Below are 17,256 nucleotides of genomic sequence, written 5' to 3'. Positions count from 1 at the left end.
CTTCCTTCTCCTTCTTCCTGTTCCTTTTACACCTCCTCCTCTTCTTCTTTCTCCTCTTCCTTCTTCCTTTTCCTCCTTCTTCCTTTTCCTCCTTCCTTCTCCTTTCTCCTGTTCCTTTTCCTCCTCCTCCTTTTCCACTTCCTCCTCCTTTTCCCTTTTCCTCCTCCTCCTCCTTCCTTCTTCTCCTTCCTTTTCCTCCTTCCTGTTCCTCCTCCTCTTCTTCCTCCTCCCCCTCCCCCTCCCCTGAGCACCACTGTTGCAACCTGAACCCAAGGCTGGTACATTGAGTGATGACCAGACCATCCAAGCCCATCTGAGTTTGCAGTGGGGGGGAGGGGGCAAAGCTCAGCACACCTGGACGCTTGGCTGAGACCCAAACGGCTGTGGTCAGTTGGTGCTACCAGACCTCCAGGAGGGAGGGAAGCAGAGAATCAGAGGCTAGTGACCCCACCCTTTCTAACTGTCCCATTCCATTGCAGCATCCTTCGGACGAACCAGAGCCACGGAGTTGGATATCACGGTACGGGGCTGCTTGACCACATGGAAAAATGTCCCGTGCAAATTTCATACTTCTTTGGGAATATATTTATAGTTAGGGGGGGAATGGATTATCTGATGGGGGGGTCAGAACCCTCCTCCCCAAACCCCTTTAGAAATTACTTGCAGTCCTTGACTTACAACAGTCCTTGTTTAGTGACCGTTCCCAATGACAACGGCACTGGGGGAAAAAGGGATTTATGATACCGTTTTTGCACACTTTTTTTTTTAAAAAAAATATTTTTATTAAATTTTTATTACAACAAATAAAGAAAGAAAAAAAAATCTTAAAGAAAAAGTGCCCAACACCAATAAACCCCACCACCATTTAGGGGGTTAAATTATTTCCAATAAATTTCAATTTCTTCCTTAGCTCCGATTTACATTTCTTGACATACAAAAAGTGATTGGAATTTATTTTTCACATTGTCGTCATAAATTCTACTTAAGATATAATTTTTCACCTTATTCCATCGTGCCATCAGCTTCTCCAATTTATTTTCATCAAAGTTATTTAATCTTATTTCCATAGTTTCGAAGTGGATGTGGTCCACCATGTACCAGTTCCAATTCTGCACACTTACACTTTTTGCACACTTACGACCTTGGCAGAGTCACACGGTCACAATTCAGACGCTCATATTTATGATGGTGTCTGAGGGTCGTAGGTCGAGGACCACCTGTAGACCAGGGGTGGGTTCTGGGTCCTTCTGTGGCGAGTTCGCTCAGGGTGGCGTCCTGACGCGTGTGCCTGTAGCGATCGAAAAACAAAAATCCAAGATGGCGGCACCCGTAGACGGAAACACCGGTAGAAGCGGCTCTGTGACATCATCGCCGAACTACTGACGGTTCTAAAGAACCCCGCCCCCTCTGCTGTATATTAATGACATCCTGCTGAAATGAAGTCTTAAATTCTTTTTTCTTTTTTTTCGTTTCCTCTTCCAAGGTTTCTAAGGAGGCCCAAACCAAAGAAGGCTGGCGGCTTCCGTAAAGTAAGTATTTGGGAATATTTCGGTTTTAGTATTTTCGGTTTCTTGAAACTTGTGGAATAATGGATTTATACAGTGGTCCCTCTACTTAAGAACTTAATCCGTTCCGTGACCAGGTTCTTAAGTAGAAACGTTTGTAAGTAGAAGCAATTTTTCCCATAGGAATCAATGGGAAAGTAAATGATGCGTGCAAACCCATTAGGAAAGAAATAAAAGCTCGGAATTTGGGTGGGAGGAGGAGGAAGAAGAGGAAGAGGAGGAGGACAGTCGCTGCTGAAGGAAGAAGATAAGATGAATCAAAAAAATCCAAAACTTTAAGGCCTAAAAAAAATAAGAGGGACTCTGAAGTGGTGCCCAGAGAAAGGAAAATGCTCCGTTCGCTCTGGACTGCCAAAGCCTCCTTAAGCGCCACCGAAAGGCTCCTCTGGCAGCCCAGAAAAGCCCGAGATGGCCGGGATTAAAGGGGGAATGGCAGGAAACTGACCGGGCCTTCATGCCGCTCTCAAATTTCCTGGGAAATGTTTCCGGGCTCGGATTCTTAAGTAGAAAATGCTTCTTAAGAAGAGGCAAAAAAATCTTGAACATCCCGGTTCTTATCTAGAAAAGTTCTTAAGTAGAGGCGTTCTTAGGTAGAGGTACCACTGTATTTGTAAATCTCTCTTGTTACTATTCCACCTGGTTCACCCAATCTCATCATAAATATCAATTTTGCAATTGAGATTGAGGTGATCTCAAGGACTCTTCTAACCCCCTCCCCCCCCCAGAAGGTGATGGGTATTGTAGTCCAGGAGAAAATCAGACTGGGGAAAGCTGACTTGGAATAAGTGAGTTTCTTAGAACGAGGGAAAGGGAAGAGGCTGAACTTGGGGTGGTTTCTCTTTCTAATCTGTTCTTCTTTCATGTCTCTCTCTCTTTCTCTCTGTGCATATTTGTATTTTGTAGAAATTCTTCAAGAAATCGCAGCCGGGAGGAGCCCAAGTGACCGAGTATGTTCTCTTTAAAACTAAAAGCAACGCAGATCACCCTTTCCCTCAGCTTTGAAAAACGCAAAAATAAAACTTAGAGAAAAGTTTGTTTTTAAAGAAAGCCAGGTATTTAACAAAAGGGCCTTGAACGTCCACTTAATGCTACAGGCAAAACTGAAAACTGGTGATTTCCCAACCAGCAGGCTTTAAGACTACAATTCCCAGAATCCCCCAACCAGCATGCTTTAAGATGTGTATTTATCTTATTACTTATTTATTATTTGGAGTTATATGGCACTCAACTCCTGAAGGGCTCTGGGCAGCTCCCAGCCAAATACGAATAAAAAACAAAAAAAACCTCCTAAAACACTCTTCAATTCCCAGAATCCCCCAGCCAGCAGGCTTCCAGATGGGTGGACTTCAACTCCCAGAATCCCCCAGCCAGGATGCTGACTGGGGAATTCTGGGAGTTGAAGTCCATTCGTCTAAAAGTGGCTAAACCTGAGAAACATCATTTTAACTGGTACCACTAAATGATTCTCTGTCTCACTTTTACTCCCGCTAACCAGTTAATTAACTTCAACATCTATGTTTAAAAATTGGGTAAAGATTTTGTTTTAATTTTTTAACCATCCAGTAATTGTTCACTTCCTCCAACTACTTTGATCTAACTTTTCTTTTCTTCCAAGTTTGACTAAAATCTTCAATGAGGATTTCTACAAGAGTCAAGATCAGGTACATTTATTTATTGGTTGGGACTTATTGGTGTGTTTGTCTGGGTTTTTAAAAATTATTATTCCACTATTTTTAGGGGGGGAGTTTAATTAATATTGTTTCTTCATTGCTTATTTGACCCCCTATGACAATCATTAAGTGTTGTCAATTCATGATTCTTGACAAATGTATATTTTCTTTTATGTACACTGAGAGCATCTGCACCAAAGACAATTCCTTGTGTGTCCAATCACACTTGGCCAATAAAGAATTCTATTCTATTCTTGTTCTATGTTTATGTTTGTTTATGTTTATTTAGATTTGTATGCCGCCCCTCTCCGCAGACTCGGGGTGGCTCACAACAGAATAACAAAAAAAAAAAAAAAAACCAATTACAGCAAATCTAAATTTCTACTAAAAACATTTAAAAAAACCCATTTTCTAGACACACATACATACACACATACCATTCATAAATTGTATATGCCCGGGGGAGATGTCTCAGATCCCCTGTGCCTGACGACACAGGTGGGTCTTAAGGAGCTTACGAAAGGCAAGGAGAGTAGGGGCCAGTGTTCCCTCTAATTTTTTTTTGGGGGGGGGGGCGTAAAAGTATAGTGTCTGAGCGGCAGTCCCTTTGGGACTGGGCGGCACAGAAATATTAAATAAATAAACAAACAAACAAATAAAAAACCCACCCTGTTTTGCCTCAGAGAATTTCAAAATAAAATACTGTACTGTGTGTCTATAACAGTGAGCTCATAATAGGACAACTCTATCAATATCAAAATGCCACTCAAATAGTTGAGCTAGTTTCAAACTAGATTTTGATTTTCTTTCTCTCTTCCTTACTCCCATTCTTTTTCTTTCTCTTTTCCTTCCTCTCTTTTTTCTATCTGTTTCTCTCTCTTCCTCTCTCTCTCCTTCCCTCTCACTCTTTCCCTCTCAGCTTCTGGGCAGGTTTGGAAAACTCTGAGTTGATGATGATTTTTAAGTGAGCGATTGCTCACTGCTCAGCTTAGAGGGAACTATGGTAGGGGCAGTTCCAATCTCCGGGGGGAGTTGGTTCCAGAGGGTCGGGGCCGCCACAGAGAAGGCTCTTCCCCTGGGGCCCACCAACCGACATTGTTTAGTTGACGGGACCCGGAGAAGGCCCACTCTGTGGGACCTAATCGGTCGCTGGGATTCGTGCGGCAGCAGGCGGTCTCGGAGATATTCTGGTCCAGTGCCATGAAGGGCTTTAAAGGTCATAACCAACACTTTGAATTGTGACCGGAAATTGATCGGCAACCAATGCAGACTGCGGAGTGTTGGTGTGACATGGGCATACCTAGGTAGGCCCATGACTGCTCTCGCAGCTGCATTCTGCACGATCTGAAGTTTCCGAACACTTTTCAAAGGTAGCCCCATGTAGAGAGCGTTACAGTAGTGGAACCTCGAGGTGATGAGGGCATGAGTGACTGTGAGCAGTGAGTCCCGGTCCAGATAGTGCCGCAACTGGTGCACCAGGCGAACCTGGGCAAACGCCCCCCTCGCCACAGCTGAAAGATGGTTCTATTCTAATTCTATTCTATTTTCTGTTCTATTCTATTCTATTCTAAAAACCCAATGGGCCAAGGGAAGGTCCTTATCTTCTGTCTTCTTTTCATGCAGAGAATCTCCGATGATATCGCCGATGAAGAACTTTCCCCAAGGTACACATGCCAATCAAAATGGAGAGGTCATTACATCCGGGCCTTGATCCAAGAAATTGGGTTGGGGAGGTCGGGAGGGGGAAGAAAACTGCCCCTTTAGGTTTCCTCTGGCGAGCATGTTCGACCCAATAAACAAACCCCGTCGAATTGGGAAATGAAACGGTTCTGCCTACAACTTAGAACCCAGGAGAAACTTCCTTGACCTAACAATTCACCGGTGGAACGACTTGCCACCGGAAGTTGTGGGCACTCCATCACTGGAGGCTTTTAAGAAGAGATTTGTCTGGAATGGTTGTAGGGTTTCCTGCCCTAAACAGGGGGTTAGACTAGAAGACCTCTAAGGTCCCTTCTGACTCTGTTTTTAGGCTTTTTTCCCGTTAGCTATCATAACGCTTTAATTTTGTCCTCTGTTTTCCTCCTCTTCCTCTTTCTACTAGTCCTGAGGATATTCCACAGCAAGAGGTAGGAGAAGTGCCAATCCCCCCTCCCCAAATGTGTGTGTGTGTGTTTGAGAGATGGGGGGGGAGACTGGACAACCCTTCAGTTGTTCTAAACATTTTTGCGAAACTCTCTGAGCAGGATTACAAAAATCACCTGTCCAAAATTATCCCGTCTTATTTGAGCCGTGTCATCAATCCTTGTTTGTTTGTTTTAAAAAAAATAGTCTTTATTAAACACTTAAAATAAAACAAACAAATAACATTCAATTAACAAACATACTAAACATAAATTGCAATTTCGTAAACATACATTTCATCACCATTTTCCCTTCTATATATAATTTATATCAATTAAGTACGCTGCCCATAAAAAGAAAGGGAACACTTAAAAAAACAGAATACTGTACTGTATATAAAATATATAAAGAGAAAGAATGGTAAACTGCTGAAATGTAAACCTAAAAACCTCAACCAATGTCAAACATGTTTGTTAATTTTGTTTGATAAAGTTTATTTTTAAATTTTAAAAAAATTCAGTGGCATTTTTGGTTTTTTTCCAAACCCCATCCCCAATGTTCCGTACTATAATATATACAAAATATTTAATTTATTTTTTTAACTTTCTTAATGCTTTTTTCTATGTCTTTTCTTTTTCCCCTCATTTTCCCAGGAGGCAAAACAAATTCAGAGGGAGATTAAGAAAAAGGAAGGTGAGGATTTTTTTGGGGGGGGCGGGGGGTGTTCCTTCCCAGGTAACAGAAGGATCTCGGAATATAGGCTGGAGATTTTCAAATATTCCCTGAAATTTTTGCTTGCATAATTACAGGTAGCCTTTGACTTACAAGGCTTACAGTTCATTTAGTGACTTACAGTTCATTTAATGACCGTTCGAAGTGACAAGGGGTGCTGAAAAAAGGGACTTACAACCGTTTTTTCACTCTTTTGACCTTTACAGCGCGATCCAAATTCGGACACTCGCCAACAACTGACACATATTTATGACAGTTGCCATGTCCCAGGAGTAGCAGGGTTATGTGATTCTCCTTTTGCGACCTTCTGACCAGCAAAATCAAATGATTCACTTAATGACCAGATTGCAAATGGAATAACTTGTCATGATTCACTTAACCAACATGGCAAGAAAAAGTCACAAAACAGGACAAACATTCACTTATCGGTGAACAATCTGGTCCGGCAGCAGAAATTTCAGGCTCAATTGTGGTTGTATGTCGAGGACTTGCCTCTGATTGGCTCCTCGGAGAATTCTCTCCGGATCTCCAAGCAGACCTCACAAACAGGAGGTTGGGAGTTCGATCCTAGGTAGAAGCAAATGTAGGGTCTCCTGCCTGGGCAGGGGTGGTTGGACTAGATGACCTTCAAGGTCCTTTCCAACTCTGTTAAACTGTTAAATCTGCTCCTCGCAACTGCGGGTAAAAGTGAGTTCAACAATCCTGCACTCCCCCCCCAAAAAAATTTAGAAATGTAAAATTCCACTTTCTTCCTTAGCTTTCGTCTAAGCCAGTGGTTCTCAACCTGGGGGTCGTGACCTCTTTGGGGGTCAAATGACAGTTCCACAGGGGTCACCCAAGACCAGGGGGAAAATACAAATTTCCCATGCTGTTAGGAGCTAAAGCTTCTATTCTGGCACCTGGGAACATATTTACAGTGGGAGTGCCCCTCTGACCTTTTATTGATTGATTGATTGATTGATTGATTGATTGATTGATTTTGTCCAATACACAATGAGGGTTTTAGTGGGTATACACATAGTAAAATACGTGATGAAGTTTATAGAGGATATACTAATAGTAAAATATATCTAAGAAAGAATAGAAGAGAAAGGAATAGAACACATCAATGAAAGAATAGAAGAAGAGATATAGGAATGGAAGAAAGGTATAGGAGATATAGGAGAGCAATAGGACAGGGGACAGAAGGCACTCTAGTGCACTTGTACTCGCCCCTTACTGACCTATTAGGAATCTAGAGAGGTCAACCGTAGATAATCTAAGGGTAAAGTGTTGGGGGTTTGGGGATGACACTATGGAGTCCGGTAATGAGTTCCACGCTTCGACAACTCGGTTACTGAAGTCATATTTTTTACAGTCAAGTTTGGAGCGGTTAATATTAAGTTTAAATCTGTTGAATACTTAGATCTTGTTTAAGGCGTCTTAGTTCTAGGCTTTCTAGGCCCAGGATTGAAAGTCTAGTCTCGTAGGGTATTCTATTTTGAGTGGAGGAGTGAAGGGCTCTTCTGGTGAAATATCTCTGGACATTTTCAAGGGTGTTAATGTCTGAGATGCAATATGGGTTCCAAGCGGATTAGCTGTATTCGAGGATGGGTCTGGCGAAAGTTTTGTAAGCTCTGGTAAGTAGTGTGAGATTGCCAGAGCAGAAGTAGGATTAGGTTTACAACTCTTGAAGCCTTCTTGGCTATGTTGTTGCAGTGGGCTTTGGCACTTAAATCTTTTCTTATTAGTATACCGAGGTCTTTAACCCAGTGGGGGTTATCTGTGATAATTTGATTATTCAGTTCGTATTTGGAGTTCAGATTCTATTTCCCAATGTGTAGGACAGAGCATTTGCTAGTTGAGATTTGGAGTCGCCGTGTGTTGCCTTCCTGCCAATCAGCTTCAAACTCTGTTGGGAGAATTGGCGCTAGACTTATGGTTGGTGGTCACCACAACATTAGGAATTATATTAAAGGTTCGCAGCGTTAGAAAGGTTGAGAACCACTGGTAACTGGACTCTCTGTTCTCCCTGGCTTTCTGCACCCACCTGCCAATCGCATGTCATTTCGGAGACGTGTAATACAGGCAGACAATTGCACCGGCGGAGAAAGCCAGTCGATTGCAAATTGGCTGGTTTCTTGCACTCAAAAGTAATGTGCTGGAGACGGCCTGGCGCTTTGTTCACCTGAAACAGCTGGCGGCTTGCATTCCCGTAAGCCCTGCCCAGGTGAGCTGGAAACAGGACCAAAACAGTTAAGGATTCTTTTATTGCAAGGCTACATTCACAGAATTTTGCAAGCCTAAAAGTATTTTATTTTTATTTATTTATTTTGTCCAATACAAACTGAAAGTTAAAGAGAATAAAAACATGTAGTTGTAAATATCAGGGAAAGGATAGAAGAAAAGATATGAGAATAGAATACATCAATGAAGAGTAGAGGAAAGGATATGTGAGTGGGAGAAAAGATATATAAAATATAGGGGAGACAATTGGACAGGGGACGGAAGGCACACTTTATTTATTTTATTTATTTATTTATGATTTGATTTGATTTGATTTGTATGCCGCCCCTCTCCGTAGACTCGGGGCAGCTCGCAACAGCAATAAAACAATTCAAGACAAATCTATCTATCTATCTATCTATCTATCTATCTATCTATCTATCTATCTATCTATCTATCTATCTATCTATCTATCTATCTATCTATTTATTTATTTGTATGCCGCCCCCTATCCGTAGACTCGGGGCGGCTCGCAACAACAATAAAACAATTCAAGACAAATTTATCTATCTATCTATCTATCTATCTATCTATCTATCTATCTATCTATCTATCTATCTATCTATCTATCTATTAGATTTGTATGCCGCCCCTCTCCGTAGACTCGGGGCGGCTTGCAACAACAATAAAACAATTCAAGACAAATCTAATAATTTAAAAACATTTTTAAAAACCCGATATTAAAGCAGACATACACACAAACATACCATACATGAATTGTATAGGCCTGGGGGAGATGTCTCAATTCCCCCATGCCTAGTGCACTTATGCTCGCCCTTTACTGACCTCTAAGGAATCTGGAGAGGTCAACCATGGAAAGTCTAAGGGAAAAATGTTGGGGGTTGGGGGTTGACACCACGGAGTCCGGTAATGAGTTCCACGCTTCAACAACTCGGTTGCTAAAGTCATATTTTTTACGTTCAAGTTTGGAGCGGTTGATACTAAGTTTGAATTTGTTGCGTGCTCTTGTGTTGTTGTGGTTGAAGCTGAAGTAGTCGTCGACAGGCAAGATGTTGCAGCTTATGATCTTGTGGGCAATACTTAGATCATGTTTAAGGCGTCGTAGTTCTAAGCTTTCTAGGCCCAGGATTGTAAGTCTAGTCTCATAGGGTCTTCTGTTTCGAGTGGAGGAGTGAAGGGCTCTTCTGGTGAAGTATCGTTGGACCTTTTCTAGGGTGTTGATGTCCGAAATGCGGTGTGGGTTCCAGACAGATGAGCTGTATTCGAGGATGGGTCTGGCGAAGTACATCCCTTCCACCCCCCACATGCCAAGACACTAGGAAGGGTGGTCCCCTTCACTCTCTTTTTCTTGAGGTAGTCAATGACTTATGATCACGATTGAGCCAAAAATTTCTGTTGCTAAACAAGATAGTGAATTTTGTTTATATTTCTATGCCACCCAAAGGGGCGTGCATAAGTGCACCAGCGTGCCTTCCATCCCCTGTACCAATGTTTTTTTTTTACTAGTATCGTGTATATGAATATAATTATATCTTCATATACCACCGATATGTATTTTTTATTTTTATTTATTTATTTCGTCCAATGCACAATGAGGGTTTTAGTGGGGATATATCTATATACACACGGTAAAATACATGATGAAGGTTATAGAGGAGATACTCATAGTAAAATATATCTAAGAAATAATAGAAAAGAAGGTATAGGAATAGAACATATCAATGAAAGAACAGAAGAAGAGATATAGGAATAGAAGAAAGGCATAGGAGATATAGGAGAGCAATAGGACAGGGGACGGAAGGCACTCTAGGGCACTTGTACTCGCCCCTTACTGACCTCTTAGGAATCTGGAGAGGTCAACCATAGATAATCTAAGGGGAAGGTGTTGGGGGTTTGGGGGTGACACTATAATGAGTTCCACGCTTCGACAACTCGGTTACTGAAGTCATATTTTTTACAGTCAAGTTAATATTAAGTTTAAATCTGTTGTGTGCTCTTGTGTTGTTGTGTTTGAAGCTGAAGTAGTCGCCGACAGGCAGGATATTGCAGCATATGATCTTGTGGGCAATGCTTAGATCTTGTTTAAGGCGTCTTAGTTCTAGACTTTCTAGGGCCAGGATTGAAAGTCTACTCTCGTAGGGTATTCTGTTTCGAGTGGAGGAGTGAAGGGCTCTTCTGGTGAAGTATCCCCGTCCTATTGTCTTCTATCATTACTTTTTTATCATTACTTATCTAATGTTTCATTTGTACAAATTACCATCCTATAATTGTTTGATAAATGCATAAATAAAATAAAAAGCTTTTCTCCTGGTTGTCCCTTTCTTCTTTTCCAGATGCTTCTAGTGGTTCGATGTGGTACATGGGGCAGGGGAGCGGTTATAGGGGAATGGGCCATGCACGAGAGTTCTCAGAGTCCATTTTTAAGGTGATTGTGAACAGGGAAAGGAAGAGTCAATATATATATTTAAAATACTCATCAGGGATTTCTCTTCAGCTGGAAAGATCGTAGCTATTTTTTATTTATAACACTTTAGATTCTGATGGCTATCTAATTTTAGTGCTTCTCAACTTTAAGAGGGGTGGACTTCAACTCCCAGAATTCCCTAGCTGTCGTGCTTTAAGATGGCTTGATTCAACTCCCAGAATTCCCCAGGCAGCTGGCTTTAAGAGGGGTGGACTACAACTCCCAGAATTCCCTAGCGGTCATGCTTTAAGAGGGGTGGACTACAACTCCCAGAATCCCCAGACAGCATACTTTAAGTTGGGTGGACTTCAACTCCCAGAATTCCCTAGCTGTCATGCTTTAAGATGGGTGGACTTCAACTCCCAGAATTCCCCAGCCGGCATCATTTAAGATGGGTGGACTTTGACTCCCAGAACTCCCAAGTCAGTGTGTTTTAAGATGGGTGGACTTCAACTCCCAGAATCCCCCAGACAGCATTCTTTTTGGACTTCAACTCCAAAAATTCTCCAGCCAGTGTGTCTGGCTGGGGGATTTGGGGAGTTGAAATCCACACCCCAAGATTGAAAAATGCTAGTCGTCTACTTTTGCCTTATCTGCCCGGTGTCTTTATTTCGCAATTCATCAGATGGCTTTGGCTGTATCTTAACTTGAATTGTATTATTTCCTTTTTGTGTTATTTTCTTTTCTTTTCAATTCCCCCCCCCCCCAAAAAAATAAGACATTGAGCCTTTTGAAAAGGTTATGTAGATAGAGTATAGTGAATCCATAGTTAAGGGGGAAAGTAGTGGATTTAGCCACATAGGGGAAATGATGGATTTGGGTACTTTAAGGAAGAATTTTTGCAAGTGCAAAATTAACCTTCGCTCTTTCGTTTCATTTATTTTTTTTTCCCAGGACAAACAATACAGGCAGAGATTTGCAAAGCATGAACGGGACTCTAAAGTGTCTGTGAGTTTTTTTGGCGTCGTCCTAATTTATATTTTCTGCCTCTCTGCTTGGTGACATTTCCTATCCCTGCACTTGGTTGGTTCAATCGATTTGGTCCCCTGAACCATAGAGTTTGCTGCCTCTCTGGTTTCCTTCCCACCCCACCACCCCCAATTTTATTTTATCGGTTGAGCAGTTTGGTCTGGATTTAGCTTGGCCTGGAATATTAACGATTTCGCTTTAAATTTTATGTTCGCGTTTATTTTTAAAGGCAATCATTCGTTTGGTCAATCACAATACCCAATGCAATCTTAGTTCTCTCCTCGTTTCCCTGCAAAATAACATTTCCTGAGAAAAACACCACAATCTTTTAAATGACCCCATAATCCTTCCTGCGGTGGAGTCTGGGTAACTGAATGGAGCTAGCAGAGTGGCCTGATGCCTTGCCCTGTTGCCAGTGGGGAGTTTTCTTCAGCTGTGTGCCCAGAGAGAGAAAAATATTTGCCTCTACCTAGGATTGAACCTACAGGCTCCTGATTTCTGAGGCTAGAGCTCCACCTCTAGGCCACTCTACCACCCACATTCCTGGGGAAATACTAGAAACATAGAAGATTGACGGCAGAAAAAGACCTCCTGGTCCATCTAGTCTGCCCTTAGACTATTTTCTGTATTTTATCTTAGGATGGATCTATGTTTATCCCAAGCATGTTACTGTGGATTTACCAACCACGTCTGCTGGAAGTTTGTTCCAAGCATCTGTGACTCTTTCAGTCAAATAATATTTTATCACGTTGCTTCTGAGCTTTCCTCCAACTAAGCTCACATTGTGCCCACCTTCTTCTTGTGTTCACTTCCCTACTGAACCCCATTTAACCCTTTCACGTACTTAAATGTTTCGATCCCTTCTGTCCTCCAGACTATACAGATGGAGTTCATGAAGTCTTTCCTGATGAGTGCCCATCTTCCAAGGCAATTCTCCTAACTTCCATTAGCAATTAAAAGTGGCCGAATGAGCCGCGATATGGAATTGTAAAAGATTTGAATTGTCCAAGATTTGACAATCGTTTGAAACGATTGTCAAACCTTGGAGGGTGTAACTAACCTCACAAGAGGTATCGGCGGAGGAAGAGGTGTAAAAAAAAAAAAAGGTCCAATCACAGCTGCCATTTTGACTTTTTTGACTTCTCTCGCCCCCTCTCAGGTGCCTTTGCCCCTGCAAGAACTGATAGAGGAAGAAGTTTTGGCGATCTTAAAGGCTACGCTGCTCTGTGAGTTAAATGGGTACAAATTTATCTTTATTCACAGCCAAAAAGCAATTATAGTGGTACCTCTACTTACGAACTTAATTCGTTCCGTGACCATGCTCTTTAAGTAGAAATGTTTGTAAGAAGAAGCAATTTTCCCCATAGGAATCAATGTAAAGGCAAATAATGCGTGTGATTGGGGGAAACCACAGGGAGGGTGGAGGCCCTGTTTCCTGCCAGGAGATTCCTAGAGAGGCCCCACGGAGGCTTCTCCCCGCCTTTTCCGGCCCTGTTTCCTCCTAGGAGATTCCTAGAGGGGCCCCATGGAGGCTTCTCCCTGCCTTTTCCAGCTCTGTTTCCTCCCAGGAGATTCCTAGAGGGGCCACACAGAGGCTTCTCCCCGCCTTTTCCGGCCCTGTTTCCTCCTAGGAGATTCCTAGAGGGGCCCCACAGAGGCTTCTCCCTGCCTTTTCCGGCTCTGTTTCCTCCCAGGAGATTCCTAGAGGGGCCACACAGAGGCTTCTCCTCGCCTTTTCTGGCCTTGTTTCCTCCCAGGAGATTCCAACTCCAAGCCCCACGGAGGCTTCTCCCCGCCCAGGAGATTCCTAGAGAGGCCCCACAGAGGCTTCTCCCCGCCTTTTCCGGCCCTGTTTCCTCCCAGGAGATTCCTAGAGGGGCCCCACGGAGGCTTCTCCCCACCTAAACCCACGCGTGGCTCGCTTAACACGTTCTTGCCTAGCGACAGAAATCCTGGTCGTAAGTCGAGGACCAAAGGAGATGCCATCTCCACTGCGAAACGGGGGAAATCTCAACCACAAGGTGAAGTTTAAAATGCCAAATCTTGTTTCCCCCCCCCTTCTCTCTCTCTCTCTCTCTTTTCCAACCCCACTCAGCTTACCAGAAAAAATTAGGGGTGAATCACCCCCTCACCAAACAGATGGAGGAACAGGTTGACAAGATTCACCTGCAGTTACAAGGAAGGGGGTTCATCTGACGCCCCCACAGAGACTCAGAAAGATCACCCCCCCCACACACACACTTCTCCATCCCTCTCGGGGAGCCCCCCCCCCGGTCTCAACTCCCCCAAAAACCAAGAAGTAAAGAAGTAAATTTAGCTTTTTCTCCACCCTTAAAATTTCAGCCTGTTTTATCTTTTGTCAATGACGGTCTCGCCATTTTATCCAAAGGTTTTGGATTGAAGCTTGGGCCACTCAGAGATGGATGGACTTCAACTCCCAGGATTCCCCAGGCTTTAAAATGGAGGCAGTTCTCCTCCTCCTCCTCTTCCTCCTCCCAAATCCCACTCTCCTCCAGCATTGATGATGTTACCTAGTTGGGTCTTGAAACCTCTGCAAGAAAACAACCCAGCTCAGAGAACACCAAGGAGCCCAGTCTTTTTTCTCCTCCCCCTCCTCTTCCTCTTCCTCCTCCTCCCAAATCCAATTCCTTTCTAAAACTGATGATGTTACCTAGTTTGGTCATTAAATGTCTGCAGGAAAACTTCCAAGTTTAGAGAACACCAAGGAGCCCACCGTTCCAATCCTCCTCCTCTTCCTCCTCCTCCTCCTTGCTCCCTCCTCCCTCTCCTCCTCTTCTTCTCCTCCACTTCTTCCTCCTCCTCCTCCCTCTCCTCCTCTTCCTCCATCTCCTCCTCTTCTTCTTCCTCCTCCTCTTCCTTCTCTTCTTCTTCCTCCTCCTCTTCCTCCCCCCTCCCTCCTCCTCTTCTTCCTCCTCCTCCTTGCTCCCTCCTCCCCCTCCTCCTCTTCTTCTCCTCCACTTCTTCCTCCTCCTCCTCCCTCTCCTCCTCTTCTTCTTCCTCCTCCTCTTCCTTCTCTTCTTCTTCCTCCTCCTCTTCCTCCCCCCTCCCTCCTCCTCCTCCTCCTCCTTCCTCCTCCTTTTCCTCCCTCCCTCCTCTTCCTCTTCCTCCTCCTCTTCCTTCTCTTCTTCTTCCTCCTCCTCTTCCTCCCCCTCCCTCCTCCTCTTCTTCCTCCTCCTCCTTGCTCCCTCCTCCCCCTCCTCCTCTTCTTCTCCTCCACTTCTTCCTCCTCCTCCTCCCTCTCCTCCTCTTCCTCCATCTCCTCCTCTTCTTCTTCCTCCTCCTCTTCCTTCTCTTCTTCTTCCTCCTCCTCTTCCTCCCCCCTCCCTCCTCCTCTTCTTCCTCCTCCTCCTTGCTCCCTCCTCCCCCTCCTCCTCTTCTTCTCCTCCACTTCTTCCTCCTCCTCCTCCCTCTCCTCCTCTTCTTCTTCCTCCTCCTCTTCCTTCTCTTCTTCTTCCTCCTCCTCTTCCTCCCCCCTCCCTCCTCCTCCTCCTCCTTCCTCCTCCTTTTCCTCCCTCCCTCCTCTTCCTCTTCCTCCTCCTCCTCCCAAATCCAATTCCTTTCTAAAACTGATGATGTTACCTAGTTTGGTCATTAAATGTCTGCAGGAAAACTTCCAAGTTTAGAGAACACCAAGGAGCCCACCGTTCCAATCCTCCTCCTCTTCCTCCTCCTCCTCCTTGCTCCCTCCTCCCCCTCCTCCTCTTCTTCTACTCCACTTCTTCCTCCTCCTCCTCCTCCCTCTCCTCCTCTTCTTCCTCCTCCTCCCTCTCCTCCTCTTCTTCTTCCTCCTCCTCTTCCTCCTCTTCTTCTTCCTCCTCCTCTTCTTTCTCTTCTTCTTCCTCCCCCTCCCTCCTCCTCTTCTTCCTCCTCCTTTTCCTCCCTCCCTCTTCCTCCTCTTCCTCCCTCCCTCCTCCTCTTCCTCCTCCTCTTCTTCCTCCTCCTCCTTGCTCCCTCCTCCCCCTCCTCCTCTTCTTCTCCTCCACTTCTTCCTCCTCCTCCTCCCTCTCCTCCTCTTCTTCTTCCTCCTTCTCTTCCTTCTCTTCTTCTTCCTCCTCCTCTTCCTCCCCCTCCCTTCTCCTCCTCTTCTTCCTCCTCCTTTTCCTCCCTCCCTCCTCTTCCTCTTCCTCCTCTTCCTCCCTCCCTCCTCCTCTTCCTCCTCTTCTTCCTCCTCCTCCTTGCTCCCTCCTCCCCCTCCTCCTCTTCTTCTTCCTCCTCCTCCCTCTCCTCCTCTTCTTATTCCTCCTCCTCTTCCTTCTCCTCTTCTTCCTCCTCCTCCACTTCCTCCCTCCCTCCTCCTCCTCCTCTTCTTCCTCCTCCTCCTTGCTCCCTCCTCCTCTTCCCCCTCCTCCTCTTCCTCCTCCTCCTTGCTCCCTCCTCCCCTCCTCCTCTTCTTATTCCTCCTCCTCTTCCTTCTCCTCTTCTTCCTCCTCCTCCTCCACTTCCTCCCTCCCTCCTCCTCCTCCTCTTCTTCCTCCTCCTCTTCTTCCTCCTCCTCCTCTTCTTCTTCTTCTTCCTCATCCTCCTATTCTTCCTTCTCCTTTTCTTCTTTCTCTTCCTCTTCCTCCTCCTCTTACCCTCCTCCTTCCTCCTCCTCCTCTTCGTCTTCCTCCTTCCTCTTCCTCCTCTTCTTCTTCCTCCTCCTTGCTCCCTCCTCCTCCTCCTCCTTTCCTCCTCCTCCTCCTCCCAAATCCAATTCCCTTCTACAATTGATGGTGTTACCCAATTGGGTCATCAAACGTCTACGGAAAAAACTGCCGAGCTCAGAGAGCACCCAGCATCTTTCATTTCAACCCTGAGCTACAAATATTCTCCGTCGTCTTTCCTTTTTCTCTGCTGCCCCTCTGAAATACACAAACTCACACACACACACACACCTTCCCTCTTTCTACATTCACATTGCCAATCAAACCACGTGGGCCTTGCCTGGCTGTTTCCGGCAATGCCCCATAACTCCTTAGCTTCTTTCTCCATCCTTCATTCGGCTGGTATTGTTTGGGCACAGCCGAGCCCCAAAAACGCCTGAGACTTTCTACCCAATGGCAGTACACCCTCCCTCACCAATTCAGACCTAGATCAGTTTCCCCCCCCCCCCCAAGACAAAAACACATACAAAAACACACCACAGAAAAAGGAGCCCAAATTGCCACATACTTTTCAGAAGTCTAAAAAATTTAAATAAGAGTCTTGTAGGTCAGTGTTTCCCAACCTGGGCAACTGGAAGATATCTGGACTTCAACTCCCAGAATTCCCCAGCCAGCGAATGCTGGCTGGGGAATTCTGGGAGTTGAAGTCCAGATATCTTCAAGTTGCCCAGGTTGGGAAACACTGTTGTAGATCATATTAAGAAAAGGTTAGAAAAAAAAAAGTAATGAAAAGAAAAAAAAAGTATAGACTTATCAATAATTACTATTTACAAAAGTTCCCATAGTTTTGTACCATCTGATATACGTTGCAATATTTACAATAGCATTCTTTTATCCAGCCGTTC

The 17,256-nt window shown here is 44.5% G+C and overlaps 1 protein-coding gene across 2 annotated transcripts in view; it reads left to right on the top strand.

Moving 5' to 3' along the window:
• The window catches only part of CATSPERZ (catsper channel auxiliary subunit zeta), a 17,048-nt gene extending 2,970 nt beyond the window's left edge, over positions 1–14,078 (top strand). Inside the window, exons 3-13 of one of the 2 annotated variants that reach the window (XM_070766765.1) lie at positions 480–520; positions 1,484–1,529; positions 2,469–2,512; positions 3,181–3,226; positions 4,859–4,899; positions 5,337–5,361; positions 6,010–6,049; positions 10,648–10,739; positions 11,673–11,726; positions 12,907–12,973; positions 13,843–14,078. In XM_070766765.1, coding sequence (XP_070622866.1) covers positions 480–520; positions 1,484–1,529; positions 2,469–2,512; positions 3,181–3,226; positions 4,859–4,899; positions 5,337–5,361; positions 6,010–6,049; positions 10,648–10,739; positions 11,673–11,726; positions 12,907–12,973; positions 13,843–13,943 — 597 coding nt within the window. In that variant the 3' untranslated portion in view covers positions 13,944–14,078. The remainder of the gene's footprint in view (positions 1–479; positions 521–1,483; positions 1,530–2,468; positions 2,513–3,180; positions 3,227–4,858; positions 4,900–5,336; positions 5,362–6,009; positions 6,050–10,647; positions 10,740–11,672; positions 11,727–12,906; positions 12,974–13,842) is intronic. The other variant, XM_070766764.1, reaches the window with a different exon arrangement.
• The last annotated feature ends 3,178 nt before the right edge of the window (positions 14,079–17,256 follow it).

Source organism: Erythrolamprus reginae, chromosome 13 (assembly GCF_031021105.1).
Source record: "Erythrolamprus reginae isolate rEryReg1 chromosome 13, rEryReg1.hap1, whole genome shotgun sequence".
Taxonomy (NCBI): Eukaryota; Metazoa; Chordata; class Lepidosauria; order Squamata; family Dipsadidae; genus Erythrolamprus; species Erythrolamprus reginae.
The sequence above is the reverse complement of the archived record's forward strand: the minus strand, read 5'-3'. Positions and strand labels throughout refer to the sequence as shown.